Raw genomic sequence first — 19,276 nt, 5'->3', positions numbered from 1 at the left:
CAACCTCCGGATTTTGCGGTGCGTTCGGGATTCAGAGCATTTGAAACACATGATTTCGTAGTGGCGAGCCACTCATTCCACTCGTTTATGGTTCGCGAAGAACCTCTTAGATAGCAATAAAAATACCAGTCGCTCTTTAATACTCTAGGGCATATATGATTGTAGATGTGACTAGCTTTATTGAGCTGATATTGCGTAATAACCTTGACCTGCTAGTAAAAAGGGGCTCTATAGTTAGATAGGCGAGTGCTGAGCTATCAACTTTCAATGACATGCCAGTGACATGCACCGCCCTACGACCCGCCTATTGTCAAAGTTAACCAATGACGTCGAGCCGTACCTTATTATTAGGCCTAGTCGAGCAAGGTAGCGTCCGTCTTCGGGTCGGCCCCCGGGAAATGTAACGAAAAATCTGAATCGGAGAATTGTAGTTCGTCGGCACGCCCTTTCCCTTTCCCCACCAACCCCCCTTTTTTTATCTTTTCTCGCAATAGCGAATGACGAAGATGCATATTCCGGCGTTAGGTTATAAAGCATAATTGGTGAGCTAAGGTGACAAAGGGAGGCTCGGTCTTATAATACTTATATCCTTCTAAGGTTCCTTCTTTAACTAATAAGCGTACGAGTCTTTTTTTTCTTCTCATTCATGAGTCTTTCATCGACGGGTTGCAAACGAAACGGCGAGGAATAGAAATCGGGAACCCGGACATCGGATATCGGAATGGGGTCAGAGCAGCAACAGCAGAATGGTTTAGGCGCCGCGGCGCCGGAAGCGAGGTCGAAGCCTACTGTGTGCTTCCTTGGCCCCGTCTCCTCTTATACACACCAGGTACGGCGCCAACCCGCAGCTGATACAACTTTCCTATATTTCGTTTTAAAGCTAATGGTCGTGTATTCTTGGTGCGTGTAGGCTACGTTAGAAACATTTCCTACAGATAAATTCGACTTGATACCCGTTGAGACTATTAAAGGTAATTCTTCACGTTTCTCATGTTTTTAGCTCCACGAAGTTGGAATGACAAATTAGTTGTATCACGATACAGCTATCATATAATGCAATATGAAATTTCAAGACTAAATCAGCTGCTAAACAACCCTCAAAAGACATCTTCGCAACAACGCAATCCGGCCGCGCCACCTACGGCGTCGTGCCCTACGAGAACTCGTCCAACGGCTCCGTGGTCTTCACCCTGGACCTGTTCGCCGACCGCGCCGGCGAGTACCCGGACATATCCGCCTGCGCCGAGATCTATCTCGACGTGCACCATTGCCTGTTGGGGCACCCCCTTCCTTCCCAATCCCAATCCCAATCCCAATCCCAAATTCCACCCCAGTCTCAGGACCAGGGACAAGGACAGGACCTAGACGTAGACCTAAGCCACATAACCCGCGTATACAGCCACCCACAAGCCTTCGGCCAATGCGCTTCATTCCTGCGACAACACTTACGCGGCGTCGAGACCGTGGATACGAGCTCGACGAGCCGCGCGGCGGAGCTCGCGCTCGCGGACCCGAGCCGTCGCAGTGCCGCCGTGTCCAGCGCCGCCGCGGCTAAGCTCCTCGGGCTGCAGGTGCTAGCTCGCGATATCGAGGACCGCAAGGACAACACGACGAGGTTCTTCGTGCTGAGGCGGGGGATCGGTGATGTTGGTGAGGATGGGGACGAGGAGGCGCTTAGGGAGGTTTTGAGCGCTAGGAGGAGGGGAAGGAGGGGGGTGGGGAAGAGGAAGAGGGCGGATGTTAAGGGGGAAGACGAGGGTAAAGAAGGAGGTGAAGCCGAGAAAGAGGGTGCGGAAGAGGAGGGAGAAGGCAAACCAGACATCTACTCGCAGACCAAATCGCTAGCCTCCTTCACGGTCCCGCACCGGTCCCCGGGAGCGCTCGCCGACGTGCTCGAGTGCTTCCGGCGCGCGCGCCTCAACCTGACGGGCATCCAGAGCCGGCCCAGCCTCGCCGAGCCCTTCCAGTACGTCGTCTTCGTCGAGTTCGAGGGCCACCGCTTCCGCGACCCCGAGGGCCGCGTCAGCGACGCGCTCGCCTGCGTCGCCGGGGTCGCCAGGAGCTCGCGCTGGTTGGGGAGCTGGGATAGTATGCGGTGAGGTTTTTTCATTCTGAAGTAGGTAGGAAAGGAGGGACGAGGGAAAAGGGGGTTAGGGGGTTCTTTGGATAATAGGGAGAGAAGGGGAAAAGGCGGAAACGAAAACGGGGAGGGTAGGAAGGGGAGTTGAGAAAGCGTTTAGACTTTGTATAGGCGCCTAGGGTCTCTGGTTTTCAGCGAGAAAACATCCATATCTAGCACACTACACTGGCGTCTAAAAATGGCTATGCTCCAACTTCGTATAGAAAGGAACGTTATGGGTATATCAAATAGCGAATTAAAAAGTTCAGGTCTCACGGATCTATGCGGATTACATTTCGTCCGATTGATTAGTTTATTAGCACCAGTAAACCGATATCCATAAGCCAACGACGAAGAGGGTTACGGATTTAGTTTAAAAGTCCTCCCCTCCAATCCTCACGTCTTTAATTCGGATTTCTAGCTACGCGGCACGAAATCGGGTATAAAATTGTCGAATTAATCATTCAAAAATCATCACACCTAGGTAACCCAACAAATCAAGAAAGCATATATCAAGGAACCGTGCATGGTATCATCGCTCTTCTATTTCTCCCAAAGCCCACAGCCCAAAGCCCACAGCCCAAAGCCGGCAGCCCAAAGCCGGCAGACCGGACCGGACCGGACTAGACTAGACTAGACTAGACAGGACTAGTTACACAAATATACAGGGCGAGGTTCTGCAACGTTGAATGAATCGGGCGTAATCGAAACAATAATGATTCCATTAGGTAGGTAACCCGTTTAAATTACTCCAACCCTTCCCCCAGCCCAGCCTGCCCCATCTATTTTTTAATTCTACAGGGTTTCTTTGATGTCGTCAGACGTTGTTTCGTTACCATCGTGCCAGTAAAAAGCTATCTAGGTATGCAGATAGGTTTCTTAAGCGTTGAAGTAGAAGTTCTCGTCCGGCGTGCGGCCGCGCATGAACTGCGGCTCCGAGCCCTTGACATAGATGTCCTCGTACAGGATCTTGGGCGTGTTCTCCGGGACGGGCATGGCTTCGGCGATGGCAACCTCGTCGTTGACGTGCTTGCGGGCCTCCTTGTCGATCGACTTCAGCTCGTCCTCGGTGCAGACTGCCCAGTCGAGAATCTTCTGCTTGAGGCCGGCGATGGGGTCGTTGGTAGACCGCATGCGCTGAATCTCCTCTCGGGTTCGGTACGTGGTACCGGGGTCAGACATAGAGTGACCACCATATCTGTAAGTGACGTATTCGAGGACGAGAGGTCCGTTACCGGCAACCGTCCATTCCTTACCGTACTTGACAGCAGCCTTTACCGCGAGGACGTCCATTCCGTTGACCTTGAGACCAGGGATGTACTGACCACGCTTGTAGTAGTCGGTAAGAGCAGACGATCGGTTAGCAGCCGTACCCATACCATACTTATTGTCTAAGCCGAATGTGTTAGTTACAATAGCGATAAACAAGCAATGACTATGTCGTATACGTACTTTCGCAGCCGAACAGGGCAGGCAAGTTCCAGAGCTTGGCCATGTTGAAAGCCTCGAAGACCTGACCCTGGTTGCTGGCACCATCACCGTACAGGATGACGGTGGCCCTTGGGTTGTTGGTGTACTTGTGCGCGAAAGCCAGACCAGCACCGACGGGGACCTGAGCACCGACGATACCGTTACCGCCGTAGAAGCCCTTGGTGAACATGTGCATAGAACCACCCTTGCCGTAAGCGATACCCTCGCGTCGGCCTAGGAGTTCGCCGATGATAGATCGGACGGTACCTCCGCGCATCAGGGCGAAGCCGTGGCATCGGTAGGCGGTGATAATGTCATCCTCCTTGGTCAATGCGTGCTCGATACCGATAGCGACGGCTTCTTGGCCGGTGGACAAGTGGCAGAAACCCCGGATCTTCTTCTCCTTGTACAACCTATCGGCAGCCATCTCCATCTGTCTGTATTTATGCAAGGCCTTTGTTAGCAAGCAAACGCGATTCGGCCGAGAGGGCGAGTGGGTGGCAGAAACGGGCTCGGGCTCGAGCTCGGGCTTGTTTGCCAATCGCAGTGCTTACCGGACAACCACCATGTCGTAGTACATCTGTCGGAGCTCCTTCTTGGTAACGTCGAGAGTGTACGAGGGCGGGTCGAGCTCGTAGGTCTCGAAGCTTTCGTCGCTCAGGGTGACCTGGAAGTGCTTATCGTCGGCATCGGGAACGGCGTTCTTATCAGCGTGCGAGGTAGCAGCATTTGTGGTGACGGAACGGAAAGGTGCGACGACGACAGGTCGAGCAGCTCTGGCACGCGCCAAAGGCGCCGCTGCTCTGGGAACTCGCAGAGCACGCGAGAACATGGTGATCCGTTGCCGTGGATAGAGGGGGATCCTAGTTTAGGAGGTGAGGGAGAGAGAGAAAAGAGGTATTATCGTTGAAACTCAACTCTCTCTGAGGTGTGAAAGTGAAATTCAACGTTGGAATTGGGAAATTGTTAAAATGGAGAGCTCCGGAACGGAAAGTCAAAAGTCACTCAAAAATTCAACGTTGGGATTTTCCGCCCGACTTTTTCCTTGGGGCAGCTCCGGCCCGCGCTGTGTGCGCTTGCGCTTACGCTGTAGCTGACTTAGACTACTGGACCCTTAAGCGGGACTAGTCCATAATTGGTACTAATTACTCCGTAGTGGATCCTGAGATAAGCTTGTTGAGAGCTAACCTAAGCTAAAAAGGTAAGGAATACTTAGTCTTCTTGGCGTTTTCTATCAGAAAACATCCATGGATCAATTCAATTGATTGACTATAATAATCCTGAATACCTACGGTTATCAATATACTGTTCGCTATAGCTTATACGTCATGATATTGGACAAGGAAGTATATAGGAGAATCAATTGTTTGTTGTGCTCGTCTGACGGATACCACCAGTAAGGGACGCTGAATCCTGCCCCCTTTTGTCACGATCGCTTAAAAAAAGGATAGGAAAACACTGGCTTACCCAATCACATAGTGCCTCTATATTGAATATTGAAATCCCTATGCTCAATACATACTTTCATGGATACTTTCATGGTTTTGGTTTTAGACAACAAATAGTGACAGAGGATACAATAATTCTGTGATACATCCTGAATATATCCAATCGATCAACAAGGCTCAACGGGGAATCATTCCGGCCAGTACGTCCGCGTCTACGCCCCCAAACAACCCATAGATCCAGTCGTAAATTCCGCAACATCCGTACTCGTCCAGAGCAAACCCCGAGGCCTATAAGGGGTATCCCATAAGCAATTCTAGGACCTCGTCCAAGCAATCCGAAGTCGATGATTCCCACAACCCATCGTTCCCTCTAGCCATTCCCGTTCCCGTACCAACACCGATGTTGCTTCGCCAGAAGAAGGTGAATACCATATCTATGTGTATCCATTTCGTCCGTCTCTAATGAGTCGCTGTATATCCCTTTTCGCGGTTTTCCGTGTATGCCGATATGTCCAAGCCTTCAGGTAGCATTACGCCGTTAAGGAACTGCCCCGTTATTACATCTTTCGTAAGCATAAGACGTCGTCATAATGTAGGTCATCGTATTTTCTGAATTTGTGACTGAAAACGGAGACGAACTAGGAAATGTCATGTTTTCCTAGGTCTTTTCGCTCGTCGCGATGCTGAACCCCCACCCTCGTCTTCGTCTTCCTCATCGTCCTCGCTATCATCACGTGTGTGGTTTCTCTCATTCCCTTTCTTAATAGAAATAAGACATCCTTGCTCTTTTAGTCTTTTGGTCAGTGCCGTGCTCGCTCGCATCCCCGGAAAGTCCTTAGCGTTGTATACTGTGAATACCTCACTCATAGCAACGGCGCATACTGGGGTTTTTGATCCGGGGACCGAATTTGGGTCTAAAACCACCAAACTAAACCTCAATCGAAAAGTGCCGGGTGTTCGGCAAGATAAATCGGGAAAACAGAAAAAGCATCCCTCCTCATTCTTCTCGTCAAACCCGACAAAGGGAGATGATACTATCGTTCCCATCAGCCTTCGCTGCTGACGAAAGTCATCTGGCATCCCCGAACAATCCTGATCACCCGTCTCGTTCCAGATCGTACAATGCATGACTGAGAATCGGAACTTTAGTTGAGCACGAATCTCCTCTTGTGAAGCCTTTGGGTCTTCAATAAATACTTGAACTATCGGCGGAGGGTCAATAACCCTACGGTCCCTTTCACCAAAACCACACGATCTCGCGGCGACTGGCTGCTGGCGAACTTTTAGTTTATACGTCGATGAAGCCGCAACAGGCGCCCTCCTACGTTCCGGAGCCTTCGAGGAGCCAGACTCTCCTGTCTTTGGAGTATCGATTAAATCCGATATCCTCATTCGCTCGGGAGCACGAGTTTCGGGCTGAGGTTGCCATGCCAGTCGAGGAGCCGTTATTGCTTGCGGTGACGGTTGAGGGCGGGTCTCTCGATACCCGTACTCAGTGGTAGGTCTGACTGGTTGAATGTCCGCATAGTGCTGCTGTTGAGGAGATCCTCCAATTTGCCTTGGTTGCAAAGGCAGTCTAGGAGCTGGCATGAAGTTTGATTCGCCTCCCGGCTGGCGGAATCGGGAATATTCCGGCGGCTCTCCGGCTCGTTCACCTACACTCGGCGATTGTGCAGGACGAAGACGACTACCTACGTCTACCGGCTGTCTGGTGTAAGGACTGGATGCCGCCGCGTGCGATTCAGGGCCTGGAATTGACTGCGGCGGGCTGTGGTAGACAGGCGAAGAAGATGCGTAGGAGTCTTCGTAGGAATTGTAGCTATGGGTCGGCGGATGTTGCCTAGCGGGCGCGCCTTGGTTGGTGCGTGGCCCGGTCACCAGGCTAGGAAGTGGAGGCAGACGCACTTCCTGGGGTTGTTCCTGCGGATAGTAGGAAGCGTGTCGCGGAGCATAAGGGCCCTGGGCCCACGATTCCGGTGGCCTAGCCATCGTGTCCACCATGGTATTACAACAGAAGCCGCCGTGCGATGAAACCTCGACGGCATCAAACGAAATAGAACGGGCACTGGTGTACGTAGTCGACGGCTAGAGGTCGTAGTGGAACTATATAGAAATAATTTGGGGTGGTTGAATCACACGAGAGTGCAAATTGACACCTGGTCGTACTGTGTTAGTGATACCCAACTGCGCGGAAGCTTGTCCAAAAAGCTTCAAGTAATGGATGGTGCGCAACGGCAAACGCAAAGGGCGGCTAAGACAACAATTGTCGAGATGTAGCAGCAAATGAAGCAGCAGAGCTTAGACGTAGTGCACCCCGAATCCACCCGGTAAGAGGCTAGGAGTGAAGTAGATCCGCTAAGGAATTCTAGCAGAAAGCGGATATTTACATATCTGTGGTCGTCGACGAGCGCGTTGAGAGGTCGAGGTGGGAGGGTTGGCTGGGGATATCCTTGCAGTTGAAAGGCTGCTAGGGACGCCGTGCGACTATAACATTATACTATTTCGACTTTATGATGTAGGTGATTGTCGGCGTTGATGGAGTAAGGAAGGTGAAAAAAAAAACGTGTCTGACGTGCAGGTTGTAGGGCCACAGACGTAAGCGAGGAATTTTTTATGAGCTATTCCGTGCAGTGAACATGATGCTAGAGTAGAACCCCGGACGGGAAGGAAGAGGGAGGGATTGGTATCCGTATGGGATTCCTGCTTGCTGATTGTGGCGGGACCTAACTTCGAGAACCGTCGATTATATTAGGGCCAACGGGTACGCGCCCTTCCCAAAGCATCCCCTTGCGAGAGAAAAACGTCGGCAGCAAAAAAGGATGATAAAGTCCTTTTCAAGCTGTTTTCTATTTCAAGGCTCGGTACACACAAACGTACACAGACGAGTAACCGGACTCAGATGTGAGCCAGTTGGCACGTCAGTTGTGACAGTTCGGGATGTACCTAACGAGACCCGGCTTGGAGAAGAATGATAAATGAGAGAATGGGCCGGCATACGGTAGATACAAGACAGCGCAGAGAGGGACGTCGCACACAAACAAGGGACATGAGAAGGCTAGGCCTAAACAGTAAGCTGGCAGCGGCAGAGTTGCAGGAGTGGAACTGGAAGCGAGTTCCGGCTGAGGCGTGAAAACCGAGTATTTGGGCCCTCTGGTCCCCTCCTCTCAGCCCGCTGTCCTGGCCCCTGGGGCGTGGGAGAGCAGGGAGAGACATACGCAGCAGATATTGCTGGTGTCGCTGCGATCTAGCGAACTGGGGGCAATCTGATCCTTGCCCACCCTTACCTCTTCCTTGCCGTCTCTCTCGAGGGACCCTTGTCGGTTCGGGGGGCAAAAGCGGGACGAACCAACTCCAAGCAATCCCGATTCAGCCACGGCATCTCCCACAATGTTCCCCCATTATTTTCACTAACGTTAATAATATCCGTGCCGTCTCTGCTCCACCGAAAACGGGCTTTTCGTGATAGCATGGGTCCTACCACCCGTGCTCTGATAGCCCTGACAGCCCTGGAAATCCACGCGCGACATTAATTACTCCTCTCGTTCCGCCATTCGCTTTATCAAGGGCCGCTGGGCGCCAGTATAATTAATGCAACTAGCATGGCTCACTATCTGCCGGTCATGAACGACCTACAATATTCTACCACGAAGGATACGTAGGTAGTAAATAAACAATGGAAAGAGGGGGAAGGCAAAAATGCGAAAAGATAGGCTAGACGACTTTTTTCTTTTTTTTTCTTTTGCTTTTTGTTGCTTGTCAGCAAGCTTCTTCCGCACCTGCAAAAGTTCAACAACGGCCCATTCCGCGCTTTTGCCATTGGACTGCCCAGCAGTATCGAGCCAAATCCTGTATGGCGTCGGATCCCAGCTTATAGGCATCGAATTACACGACGTTACTAGACTCTAGGAGAGTTGCGAGTAGTCGAAGGCCACGGAATCACTGTTTGTCGAGCGCCTAGATCTGCACGTTGATGTTTATCGCGCCTAGCTGAAAGTTCTCGTCACCGATGGCCTAGAACCAGAGACCGAGACAAATCCACCTCCATTCGAAACAGCTGTTTTCTTTTCATGATAGTTTGACAATGTCGTGACATTTTCCGCCGACAGAGTTTTCGACGGAGCATGGGTGTTTTTCATGGGACGCAATGCAATCGTTTATCCAGGGGAATAGACGAACCACAAGTGTGGACACAGACGCACCCCGTGGGACTTATTCGGGCCAATTCGCCATTCAAGCAAGTGTGAGCCCGGAACTCGACAATGCACTCGCACAAAATTTGCTGATGTTCCATTCGCAGGCACTCTTTGGAACAGAGGGCGTCAGCGGTTGCATCACCAACCGCCGTAGCATTTTGGTGGAGTCGAGGCTTTTTTTATTTTTATTTTTTATTTTTTCCCTTCCCACTAACTACCGCAGCGGGCAAGCATGAAAATGTTTTGAGTGTAAGCAAGACAGGGCAACCGGGCAAAGCGCAGCGCGGGCCGTCGTCCTCTTGCTGATGAACGAAAGTAGACGATCCAACCGAATCGTGTGCTATATCAACCGGCCTGGGGAGGATCGTGGGTTGCGTGGGCACTGTGACACCGTAAGCACGACACAATCCCAGATTTTGGAATACCTACAAGACGGATGAGCGCATGCTGCAGCTGCCGCCCTGTCTCGTCTACATGCACCACGTTGAATGAGAATTAATTGTCCTGCCGGTCACCTATTAATATAAGTGCCTGGCATTTTACATTGACCCGACCAGAGTACGGTAGAGCTAGGGGTTTACCTAGCACACATCGTATCGTATCGTGCCGTACCGTACCGTACCTACCTACCTAGGCATGTATATACGTGTAGGAACCTAGGAAGATGGTTCTATTCCAATTCGAGGCTCCAATTCGAGGCGATCATGGGTCGGGTTGTCGGAAAATAAAACACTTCCTAGTACTAATCGGTTCAGTAATAATGAAACGATTCCTGGCTCGTTTCTGCTGTTTTTTTCAGGAACGTCCATCAGAACCAGTTCTCGACAATGCTCAGCGGTGCAGGGGTTTCTTTTCGCCCTGATTCTGCGGAATAGGTAGGTACGCCAAGCACGTAAGATGGAGGGATGGAGGATGGGAGGGTTGGTGAATGAAAGGGCCTTCTGTTAAAAAAGATGCAGCCCGGTGGGTAGCCATGTTACCTTAAAATCCGGGTTTTCCTCTAATTAGTCTGGTCCGGCACCCCAGACAGTGCAATTACAGGGGTCCAGAAGAACCAGCAAGAGCTCCTGGGCTACGCTGTAGCAGGCTGTAGTTAGGTACCACCCTCTCCTAGGTCTGTAAGAGGGAAGTTACATCTAAGCTTCTAGGCATTGTACGATGCGTAAGCAGTATACGGTGGAGTTCACCATGGATCCTTCCCCGGTCGAAGAAAACAAGATTCAATATTCCGTACTTGTCTGCTTACATACATACATGCATATCCTTAGATTTGTACACTCGATACCTACACGTGGATATTCAAGGTTCTCACCAACTTCGCTTTTTCTTCGTCAACTTATTCGCTATAGATACCCAGTATTCATCACGCCAACAACCCACACGAAACTACACGAAACCACAACACTGCGACATTCTCCACGATACTACAGACCTTCTGAGAATTATACAATGTAACATTGATTAGGGTCCTAATGAGGAGTAGACGAACGATATGTCGGGATTCTAAGACACCATCACATTCCATCCGTTCTAGACGACGGGATACATCTGCATACTACATATAAGCAAGTATACATCACCATGTGCGTTTCGAACGTCAAGCAAGGAAAACTCGGAGCTACATTATATATATATCTTAACATCTGTGGATCAGGCGTTCTTAGCTACTGACGTCAACGGCTCTCATAAACCTATCCATCATTAGGACAATTCGAGGCTCCTACCGATGCCAATAACGATCAAGAAAGGCCTAAACTAACCGAACATGCACACTTCATCCGTTTCGTCCCTAGCTGAACCCGATCCAATCAGGCGTCCCCGAACACATGGACCGGTCCGAGTGATCTAGTTTTCTTCTAAGTTACGCTCACTCCTTTCATAAATCTATCTGACACCTATGTCTGCTTCCCAACGGTAGCCTCGAATATGAAACCGGCACTTCTCCTAGTGGATGATATCCATTATATGAGGATGACAATAATTGGCGAACGGGAATGATCAGGGCCAAAACTGTGGTTGTAAATGAGGCTGTTTCCTGCTCAGGTAGTTTGCCGCGTGACGTTGTCAGCATAACGTGCGAGGAAACTACCTACCTTCTGTGCCGTTCTCTATCCGTCAGATAGCACTCGCAACGACACAGTCAGTCGTACTCCGATATCAATCGTCGTCGATTACCCATATCCGGTCGATTGCAGTTATGTCAGGTTCGCCAAGGCACGGCACGGCGCTATAGCCGCGCTGGTTAGGCATAAGACGTCTAACATGCTTAAAGGTGGAATCATCCCGCAAGCCGCCGACCCACTACATTGCCTTTAGTATAAAAGAGCTTGACCGATCCGTTAAGCTACAGCTAATTCTCCAAGTCCTGGCCCGAACAATAATAATATTCGGTTCGAGCCTTCGTAAAGCGAAACCCAAGTTCCCGGAGTCCAATTCCATTATGCCTGTGGTCCTTTGTGCAGATGCTAATCTTACTCTCCCATGCGTCACAATATTCTCACGCTTTCGTCGTCTTACTTTGGACATATTTCTCTGTCGGCACACCAGGTTTATGCAGTCACATCCCACCACCTTGTTCGAAAGAACAATTCCTCATATCAAGGATTTTATCCTACGAAAATTACTCCCAAGGCTGTCAATGGCTCGGGTTACTAAGCCGTCAAAATCGATCAGGGACACCAATAGTCTTCAACCCGGGCTATTCGGGGTACCTATACTCTTTTAGTGATTATACCTAAGCTTTGTCCATTAAAAAGCACGACTATGAACCCGCTGGTCCCTAATTTCCAATATCCCAGGTTAGTATTGGTAAGGACGGCAACCGCTTAAATACCTGATTGGTCCGCATTCGTATCTACAGAACGACCAAATCCATCTTCCTACCATCTTCGACCCACAGAGCCATAGGCAGTTCGCGGCCAAGGCGCCCAAGTACCTGGACGACATATTAAGCGAATAGAGCCAACCAACTCCGGCTAAAACGTCTATTAAATCCCTGCCGCAGATCTGACAAGTTAATTACGATAGAGTTTAGGATTAACAAAGTGACCCCCCGCAGCATTCCTTCGTGTCCCTTCAGCAAGCCAAACCAAGGGGCAAGGAACTTGGAGCTAACGCCCACTCAGAAATTTTCTGCCTTGATGGAAGCCTTGAATACTACCCTCACAGCAGGTTTGAGGTTCGTTCCAATGATTGGAAAGTCTGGGTCCAATAAGATTTTTCCCTATCTTCAAACAATTCACCTTTCTCGAGTCTCATTTGCCGTAAATGGACAAATACGCTCGCCTCCTTCTGCAAGCTTTAGGGATGGCTCTTTTGGAGGGTGCCAGTGTGTCATATCATTCTACCTCGGGAAAACATATGATTCGATATCTAAAGTCACCTCAGCCCTTAAGTTTGAGTAACCACAACTTTGAACCAAGGCAGCTAATAAGGAGTAACTCGACTACCACTACATAGCTAAGTGCGTGGTAGCACAGAGCAACATTGAAGTCTCCGGAAACTCAGGGTCGAAATGACAAGTCACCTTTTCAGCCGCTATCATACGATGCGGCACCAGGGCACTAGGGCACCAGAGGACCGGCTTACATGCCGCTTAGTAGTTCAACTCCTATGGCGATCACCAGGGCATGGATGTGATCCCCACGCCTTGACTTGCAGCTATGCAAGCCACGGTACCGCTATCCCTAAGCCTCTTCTCGTGAGAGTTGTACGAGAGAAGTTACAGATAAATTCACGAATCGTGATGATTTATTGTGAAATCGAGATCATTGACCTTAGTAGTATATTCCTCATTCAGCTGCGTTAATACTTCGCTTCAGCAACAGTAGGTTGGCTACTGTGTTTGACGTTATCAATGTCAAAAGCCCATCGGGGAGCGGTGAATTCCTGGCTGGCACATTAGCTAATTTGTGCCGTCCCAATTCGAAATATCGGATCAGCCAAATGCCTGGCCTTGGTAGGCGTACTTTCACGCTATTACTCTGGTCAGGCATGATTGAAATTTAACACCTGCTCAATTTAGGAGACAATAATTTTATTCTTGATAAATGGTTCGAACGATGATGTACAAGGCGCCTTCCTTGGACTGGATACCTAGGATGTCTCCTCGAATACCCTTCTGTAACTAGCAAGAAAATCTCGAATCGGCTATTAGGTATTTTCAGTTGCTGTTCTCGAGCTTTTCGAATCCATGGAGCGGAAGGAACCGCATCGACCCTAAATCTGACCCTGAGAAACTAGCCGGCGTGCGCATTGCCTTGGCTCCATCAGCACCCTTACATTTCTACTACGACGGGCTACGACGACGGGACTCAGAAGCTTCCACTCCTCATGGCACCCTACGTAACAAGCATTGGTCTTACTACCTCTTGGCCAGGTCATGATTTGATTAGTCTTATGGACGAGTCCGGGTAAAGTCTACGTAGACACCCAGAGCTCCGTCTTCGCAATCGTGAGAAATCAGCTTCCAAAGCTGGCCTATTGATAGTCTAGGTAATATTGGCATTAAATGGTCGACACCGCTTCTCATCAGAACCAGGTAAGATTGCTACCTCGGCGCCATATCGGGATTTTCCTGCCAGCAAGCAGACGTATTTAGTCATGTGCGATCCGCTTCCAACATCAGACGAATGAGCGGACCCCAAGACCGGGAATTGCTAATAGGTTATTTGCCTTCTGATACCTCTCATGTAGTGTATATTTCCGGTTGTCCCCCAGCCACTCCGCAAAAACCACGTTGATGGGTTGTTCTTGCATGAGGGGGTATATTACCGGGCTAAAACGCATTGTGAGGGGGGTGACCAGTTGACTCAGACGCTGGTCGGTTCGCGGGACGTTGTTGATAGATCATCTCTCGGGTGCATGGTGCGGTGGCATTTCCCAATCCTCGCTAAGATCATGTAACGACCGGTTCATGTACCGGCAGCTACTACATACCTATAGCCGCTGGGCGAGTATAATCGTTGACTAGTCTCGACGACTTTTAGCAAGCGACGTTACCCCTGTCTAATTAACCGACTGCAAAGACAAGTCATGCAGTTAGGTGGTAGGTATTAGATATTGGTGAGCTGCCAGGTAAACAGACTCGCAGGGCTAGAATGAAAACAGCCGAGGAGGCTGCAGAAAGGTCTTCGCTACACATATTAAATGGAACTGCCATGCAGATATAGTACAGACCGAACAATGCCCAGCCATACATTCAATATAAATTACTACAATATGTAGCTCTAAGAATACCTATTCTTAGAGCTATATCGAAGTTGGCTACTTTAAAAGAGTGTTACCGTATCCTCACGGCCTACTCCTGAACAACGGCACAGAATGCTCCCAAGGGGCGGAACGCTAACTTCGTATACGGTTGATATGATATTCCTACTCGGCATTGGACTCAAACTTATAGCGTCTTGCGGCTTAGTGGCAGCGATCTCCCATTTCCGGACACGGACATCCGGAAGCGAGCCGGCGATGCAGATCGGTGCTGCGCCGCCGGGTTAACGCATCGCGGGCCGCGTAGCATTCTTACAGGACGGTTCGACGTGAGCTAGAAGGTTTTGGAACTGCTTTGTTTCCCGGGAAAAATCTTCGAAGTTTCGTATAATAGCCACCGATTCGACGAGGCCAGTTTTTCACGACCCACAGCTATTTCGTCCTTTGATAGGTAGGTAGCCTGGGGAAAACAGGAAGTTCGGCGGGAGACGAGACGCGCGTCAAATGTATTTCTGGGGATATTTGTATTGCCTGGATTCACCGTGACTGGCGAATCTTGATAAAGGTACGGGCGTATTTCTATGCCATATCGCCCAGTAGTGTTCTGGTACGGGTTACTCTTTTTAGCTCCGCAACTGTGGACGGTTCGAGAATTTAAGAGGTCGGGCGAGCTTCTGTAGTAACGACATGCTCTTTTCTCTCATGTGATTACTAAATATCGAATTAGTTATGAGGACTTGGGAACTATAGTATTACATACGCAACGTAGTCGCACAGATGTCAGACGAGCTTCCTAGAAGGAGGATTCCAAATTTCAAGAAAGGTCGTTAGGAGGTCGCCAAGAGCTTATAGAGCTTTACCGTTTTCTTAAAAGCATTAAATCATGCTAATTCCAACTATTTCTTTTAGGCGCATGACTGCCTAGAAATAGCAGTTCAGCCGATGAATACGTCAATGCCTTTTGGGGGCCTTCGTTGGGGAAACAAGGCATAGTCTACACGGTGGCTTAATTATTGATTCCCTCGCAGTGTGTGCCCTGATAGAACCTGCAACATTCTTGGGCGTTTATTTATAAATGTCCATCGCATTCCATGATGCTAGATTATGCCTTAACTTAGTACCTAGCATTCGACTGATTTGATGTTCCAAATTGCGAGCAAGCTTAAGCACAAGTAGCTGTACTTTATTATTGGGCATCCAAAGCATTCTAGCATACAGTAAATCCTGGAAACGATTGTTAATGTAACTATGGTCGCATATGATGAAGTTGAGGAAATATTGGTAGATCATAGCCAATAATGGCACCTCACTTACATGTTAGGAAAAGGGGTGGGAAGAGCCGCCCGGGGGAAATGGAGCGAGATGATATCACTCAAAATTACCTACGTCTTCGGTCATCTTCAAAGGATGTTAATACGTAGCTCGCAAACTCAAATTGCCATAACCGCCAGTCTGGTTGAACTATGGGGTACACAGGTCCCTGAAAAACCGGGGTCTATGATTTCATGATGAGTTCAAGATCTCAATTGACCGTGACGTCATTGACGTCAGATACTTTGAACTGAATGATATATACCTACCTAGGCAGGAACGTTGGAAGTTATTAAATCTAAGACCATAATTCAAGATCTTAATTGAACACCTACGAAATTCATTGCCATATTTCGCAATAAAATCAACATAATCGCTTGAACATAGACAAACACCATGGCACCATCACCCGAGACTCTACGCAACATCGCCGACCAGGCGGAGCAAGATCTGAACACTTACGACGCCAAAACCGGTTCCCACAAGACCTCGTCACAGGATGATGCCGGTGTAGACACGAGAGCAGAGAAGAAGTTCCCCGGCGCCGAGGTGCGATACGGTACGGACGTATCCACCAACGCCGGTTACAACAAGCGAATCCCGCCCGAGGAGGGCGGAGATGTCGATGCCCGCGGAAGGTAAGCCGTCCTTAATAATTTCCCTACTCTCCAGATATTACTCCAGGCATCTAGAAAATGGCGACTAACAAGCCATAGACAAACCCGCGGCCAGCACTTCGAAGGCGAGGGAGGCCCGCAGGAAAAGGTAGAGCGACAGGCCCGCGACTTCGGCGGCAGCAACGAGTTCAACCCGGCCGGAAGCAACCGGCGCGAAGTTGGGTCGAGCGTCACGGACCCAACTGTGGGGTACAACCGGAGCGAGGCGATGAACGAGGGAAGAGAAGCTGTGCAATCCAACCTCGAAGGTGCTAAGGGCCAGCCGCGCAAGCAGTTCAAGGGATCTAACTACTTCACGCCGGAGAGCGTGCCAGGTAGTATTTCCGCTGAGGGCTACGAGGCCCCTGAGAGCGTGACACAGAGTTCGCGGGAGGCGGAACAGGGCGGACCCTATGAGTAGGGGGCGGAAATCGGAGCGGGACGAAAATGGTATTAAGAGGAAAATGTTAACAAATAAATGATGAAAGACATTACCAATGAAGCATCTTATCGTGAAGATCGTTCGTGCTGTAATCTAGGCCAATTCTGGTTACTCCGGCGGTCCACCTATTATGCAACCATCTCTCCTTGCAGAAGTAGCTGTTCGGTGGCTGCAGCCGCGATAAGATCTGCATCACTAGTCTACTGAGCCATCGTGGCTTGCTGTTGTCTCACCCGAAGGCTCGCCGTATTAGGTACTCTCTTCGTCCCCTTCAGTTAGTCTAGCGCCACCAGTCCGGCTGGAAACACGTACCTATTTGATCTCCAGAATATTGAGCGATTTTCTTCGTCTTGAATGATGCCTAATGCGAAATCATTTGCATGTATTTAGTAATTACCAATACCAAGAGCTCCATTGGCAGAATTATCACAGACCTGCCGGCATAGTAGGCTAGATGCTTCCATTTGGGTCGAATGACCACTTGTCTCAACTCTCAAATAACATGCCAATTGTTCGTATAGCCAGCCTACGTCCTCGGAGATGCTCGATTCAAGCTTATTGAATTCAATTTATAATATCTGATATGCCGATGATGGTGTCACGGCCACCACTATCGAAGTATTGCTGGTTGCAGTTGGGGACGGTGTCACGGCTTTCAAAGTCGACGCTTACCGCCTTCGGTTTCAGGGCCCGGGTCTTTGCACAATCTTAAACGCGTGCCGTTGCTTGGGTATGCAAAATGAAAACCGTTGCGGTCGGCGTTAAGGCCAAACACGGGTAGAGCTCTGTGTAGCCATCACTCTTTGCCGGCTGCCCTGGTATTCTGCCGTCTCAAACTCCATGCGTCAAACCTCTAGGCAAAACGAGGAGGATATTATACTATCTTCAGCCCACTAAAGGAAAGCATCTCTTTCCCACTCTATTGGGCCGAGTTGGCCTCTGCCAGGTCGTGCGAGATAAGGGCCAAAGACATATATGTTCGGACAAAATCTCGAAAGCCTTGCGCAGGGTTCACTCGTGTCGCAGTAACTACATCTTTTAACGAGGTTAATGTGCCACTTGGCAACTCCATACAATTTATTGAGATAGACGTAGGTTATGAGTGTTATGCTTGTTACATTATAAGGTTAAGTTACTAGGAGCAGGTAGAGATCCATATATAGTAGTTATATAGGTAGGTAGGTAGGTACCCATAAGATACTAGACGTAGGCTTCCAGCAACCTAATGTTTCAACACCCTGGGAGTACGATTTCGGCCACGGTCATGGGCGCGCTGACAACACATTGAGTCCCGTCTTCAGACCCTCATTTTCTTAAAGAGTCCCTGCGGCTGGTTGCCAAAGACCACAGAGAAACGCCTCGTGCAACCTACGTGTGCAGCTCTTCTCGTTATTCTTTATAAATGACTTTGTGTCGTCCCAGTACCTCGCATTGGGTGCAGTGTTCCCACATTCTTCTAAATTTCTAATCTCATTACCTGAGTTCTGAAGACGAGGTGCGTGATCATATGTTCCTCATATTGTTGTAACTCCTGTGACAGGGAAGGATTTTTCCCCGAGCGGGCCCAAAAGCTCTGCTATTCTCATATGGAGCTGTCCACTGTTGGTGTGACGTCTTTCTCGCCCAGGGACCGTACGTTATGATCCAGATAGAAGCGAGTTCAGTTGTAGAGAGAAGGATCACAGGCCGATCATAAAGATACTAGTTGTCTAACCAGCTATGAGGAGGAGATACAATATGAGCCATGTGACAAAGCTATACGAGTATACACAAGGCCTAGTTGGTCCGTTGATAAGTATGAGTAACATTAAAGCAAGGGATAGAATATAGTAGGAGATAAACTTAGGAAACTCAGGAGTGTAAACGTGTCGTAAGTCCTTAATTTTAGGGATATAGTTACATGCTAAATATGTGCTTACACAGTTTTCGTATCACTGTACGCTTAAGGCTCATGTTGCCTGTAGATCGCGTATGTCGTACTTCTGCAATATCTAACATACCGATAGCATCAAGGTTACCATTATTGAATCGCCGCTGCACATGAGAGGGCGGCAAAGGCTCTTGTTAGTTGTCAGATGGCATATATATGATAACTTGAACTAACCCAAGGTCTCTGTTCAAACATCCCATAGTATCAAGCAAGAATATAAAATTCGTTACTCTGTCTATTTTCATTTTAAGACTTTGGGTGACCGTTAGAAATCCTATGCCAAGGAAGAATCTGAAGGGGCGGTAAACGAACCTGGCGAGATAACCATACACATCTAATCTTGTTCCATGTGAAAGTAAGAAAACTGATATTCCCTCAACAGTGAGTGAGTAACGGGGAGTATCAGCCATCCCTTGGATGTGGTGATGAACGAATGCTCGTGGAAGCCAATGGTCTGAAGTCGATGAGAGATATAATACTATTAAAAGGCCCACATTTT

At 49.2% G+C, this 19,276-nt stretch overlaps 4 protein-coding genes across 4 annotated transcripts; 2 read left to right on the top strand and 2 right to left on the bottom strand.

Annotated features, from left to right (window-relative positions):
* Positions 1–458: 458 nt before the first annotated feature.
* On the top strand, positions 459–2,469 carry F4807DRAFT_412956 (PDT-domain-containing protein). The gene is made up of 3 exons (XM_047996821.1): positions 459–829; positions 911–971; positions 1,105–2,469. The coding sequence occupies exons 1-3, from the start codon at positions 722–724 to the stop codon at positions 2,097–2,099; spliced, it is 1,164 nt and encodes a 387-aa protein (XP_047857626.1). The 5' UTR covers positions 459–721; the 3' UTR covers positions 2,100–2,469.
* Positions 2,470–2,506: 37 nt separating this feature from the next.
* F4807DRAFT_412954 (dehydrogenase E1 component-domain-containing protein) lies at positions 2,507–4,813 on the bottom strand. Its single transcript, XM_047996820.1, has 3 exons — positions 4,144–4,813; positions 3,572–4,026; positions 2,507–3,510 (listed from the first exon to the last, which is right to left on the bottom strand). The coding sequence occupies exons 1-3, from the start codon at positions 4,419–4,421 to the stop codon at positions 2,999–3,001; spliced, it is 1,245 nt and encodes a 414-aa protein (XP_047857625.1). The 5' UTR covers positions 4,422–4,813; the 3' UTR covers positions 2,507–2,998.
* A 524-nt stretch (positions 4,814–5,337) lies between these two features.
* On the bottom strand, positions 5,338–7,509 carry F4807DRAFT_311532 (velvet factor-domain-containing protein). The gene has a single exon (XM_047995058.1). The coding sequence runs from the start codon at positions 7,036–7,038 to the stop codon at positions 5,686–5,688; it is 1,353 nt and encodes a 450-aa protein (XP_047857624.1). The 5' UTR covers positions 7,039–7,509; the 3' UTR covers positions 5,338–5,685.
* Positions 7,510–16,046: 8,537 nt separating this feature from the next.
* Positions 16,047–17,122, top strand: F4807DRAFT_311458 (uncharacterized protein). The gene is made up of 2 exons (XM_047995056.1): positions 16,047–16,387; positions 16,466–17,122. Exons 1-2 carry the CDS (start codon positions 16,146–16,148, stop codon positions 16,824–16,826), a joined length of 603 nt encoding a protein of 200 aa, XP_047857623.1. The 5' UTR covers positions 16,047–16,145; the 3' UTR covers positions 16,827–17,122.
* Positions 17,123–19,276: the final 2,154 nt, after the last annotated feature.

The sequence above is a fragment of the Annulohypoxylon truncatum genome (genome assembly GCF_022578515.1).
Source record: "Annulohypoxylon truncatum strain CBS 140777 unplaced genomic scaffold F4807scaffold_5, whole genome shotgun sequence".
Lineage (NCBI taxonomy): Eukaryota > Fungi > Ascomycota > Sordariomycetes > Xylariales > Hypoxylaceae > Annulohypoxylon > Annulohypoxylon truncatum.
Note: the sequence above shows the minus strand (reverse complement) of the source record. Positions and strands in the feature narration are given on the sequence as shown.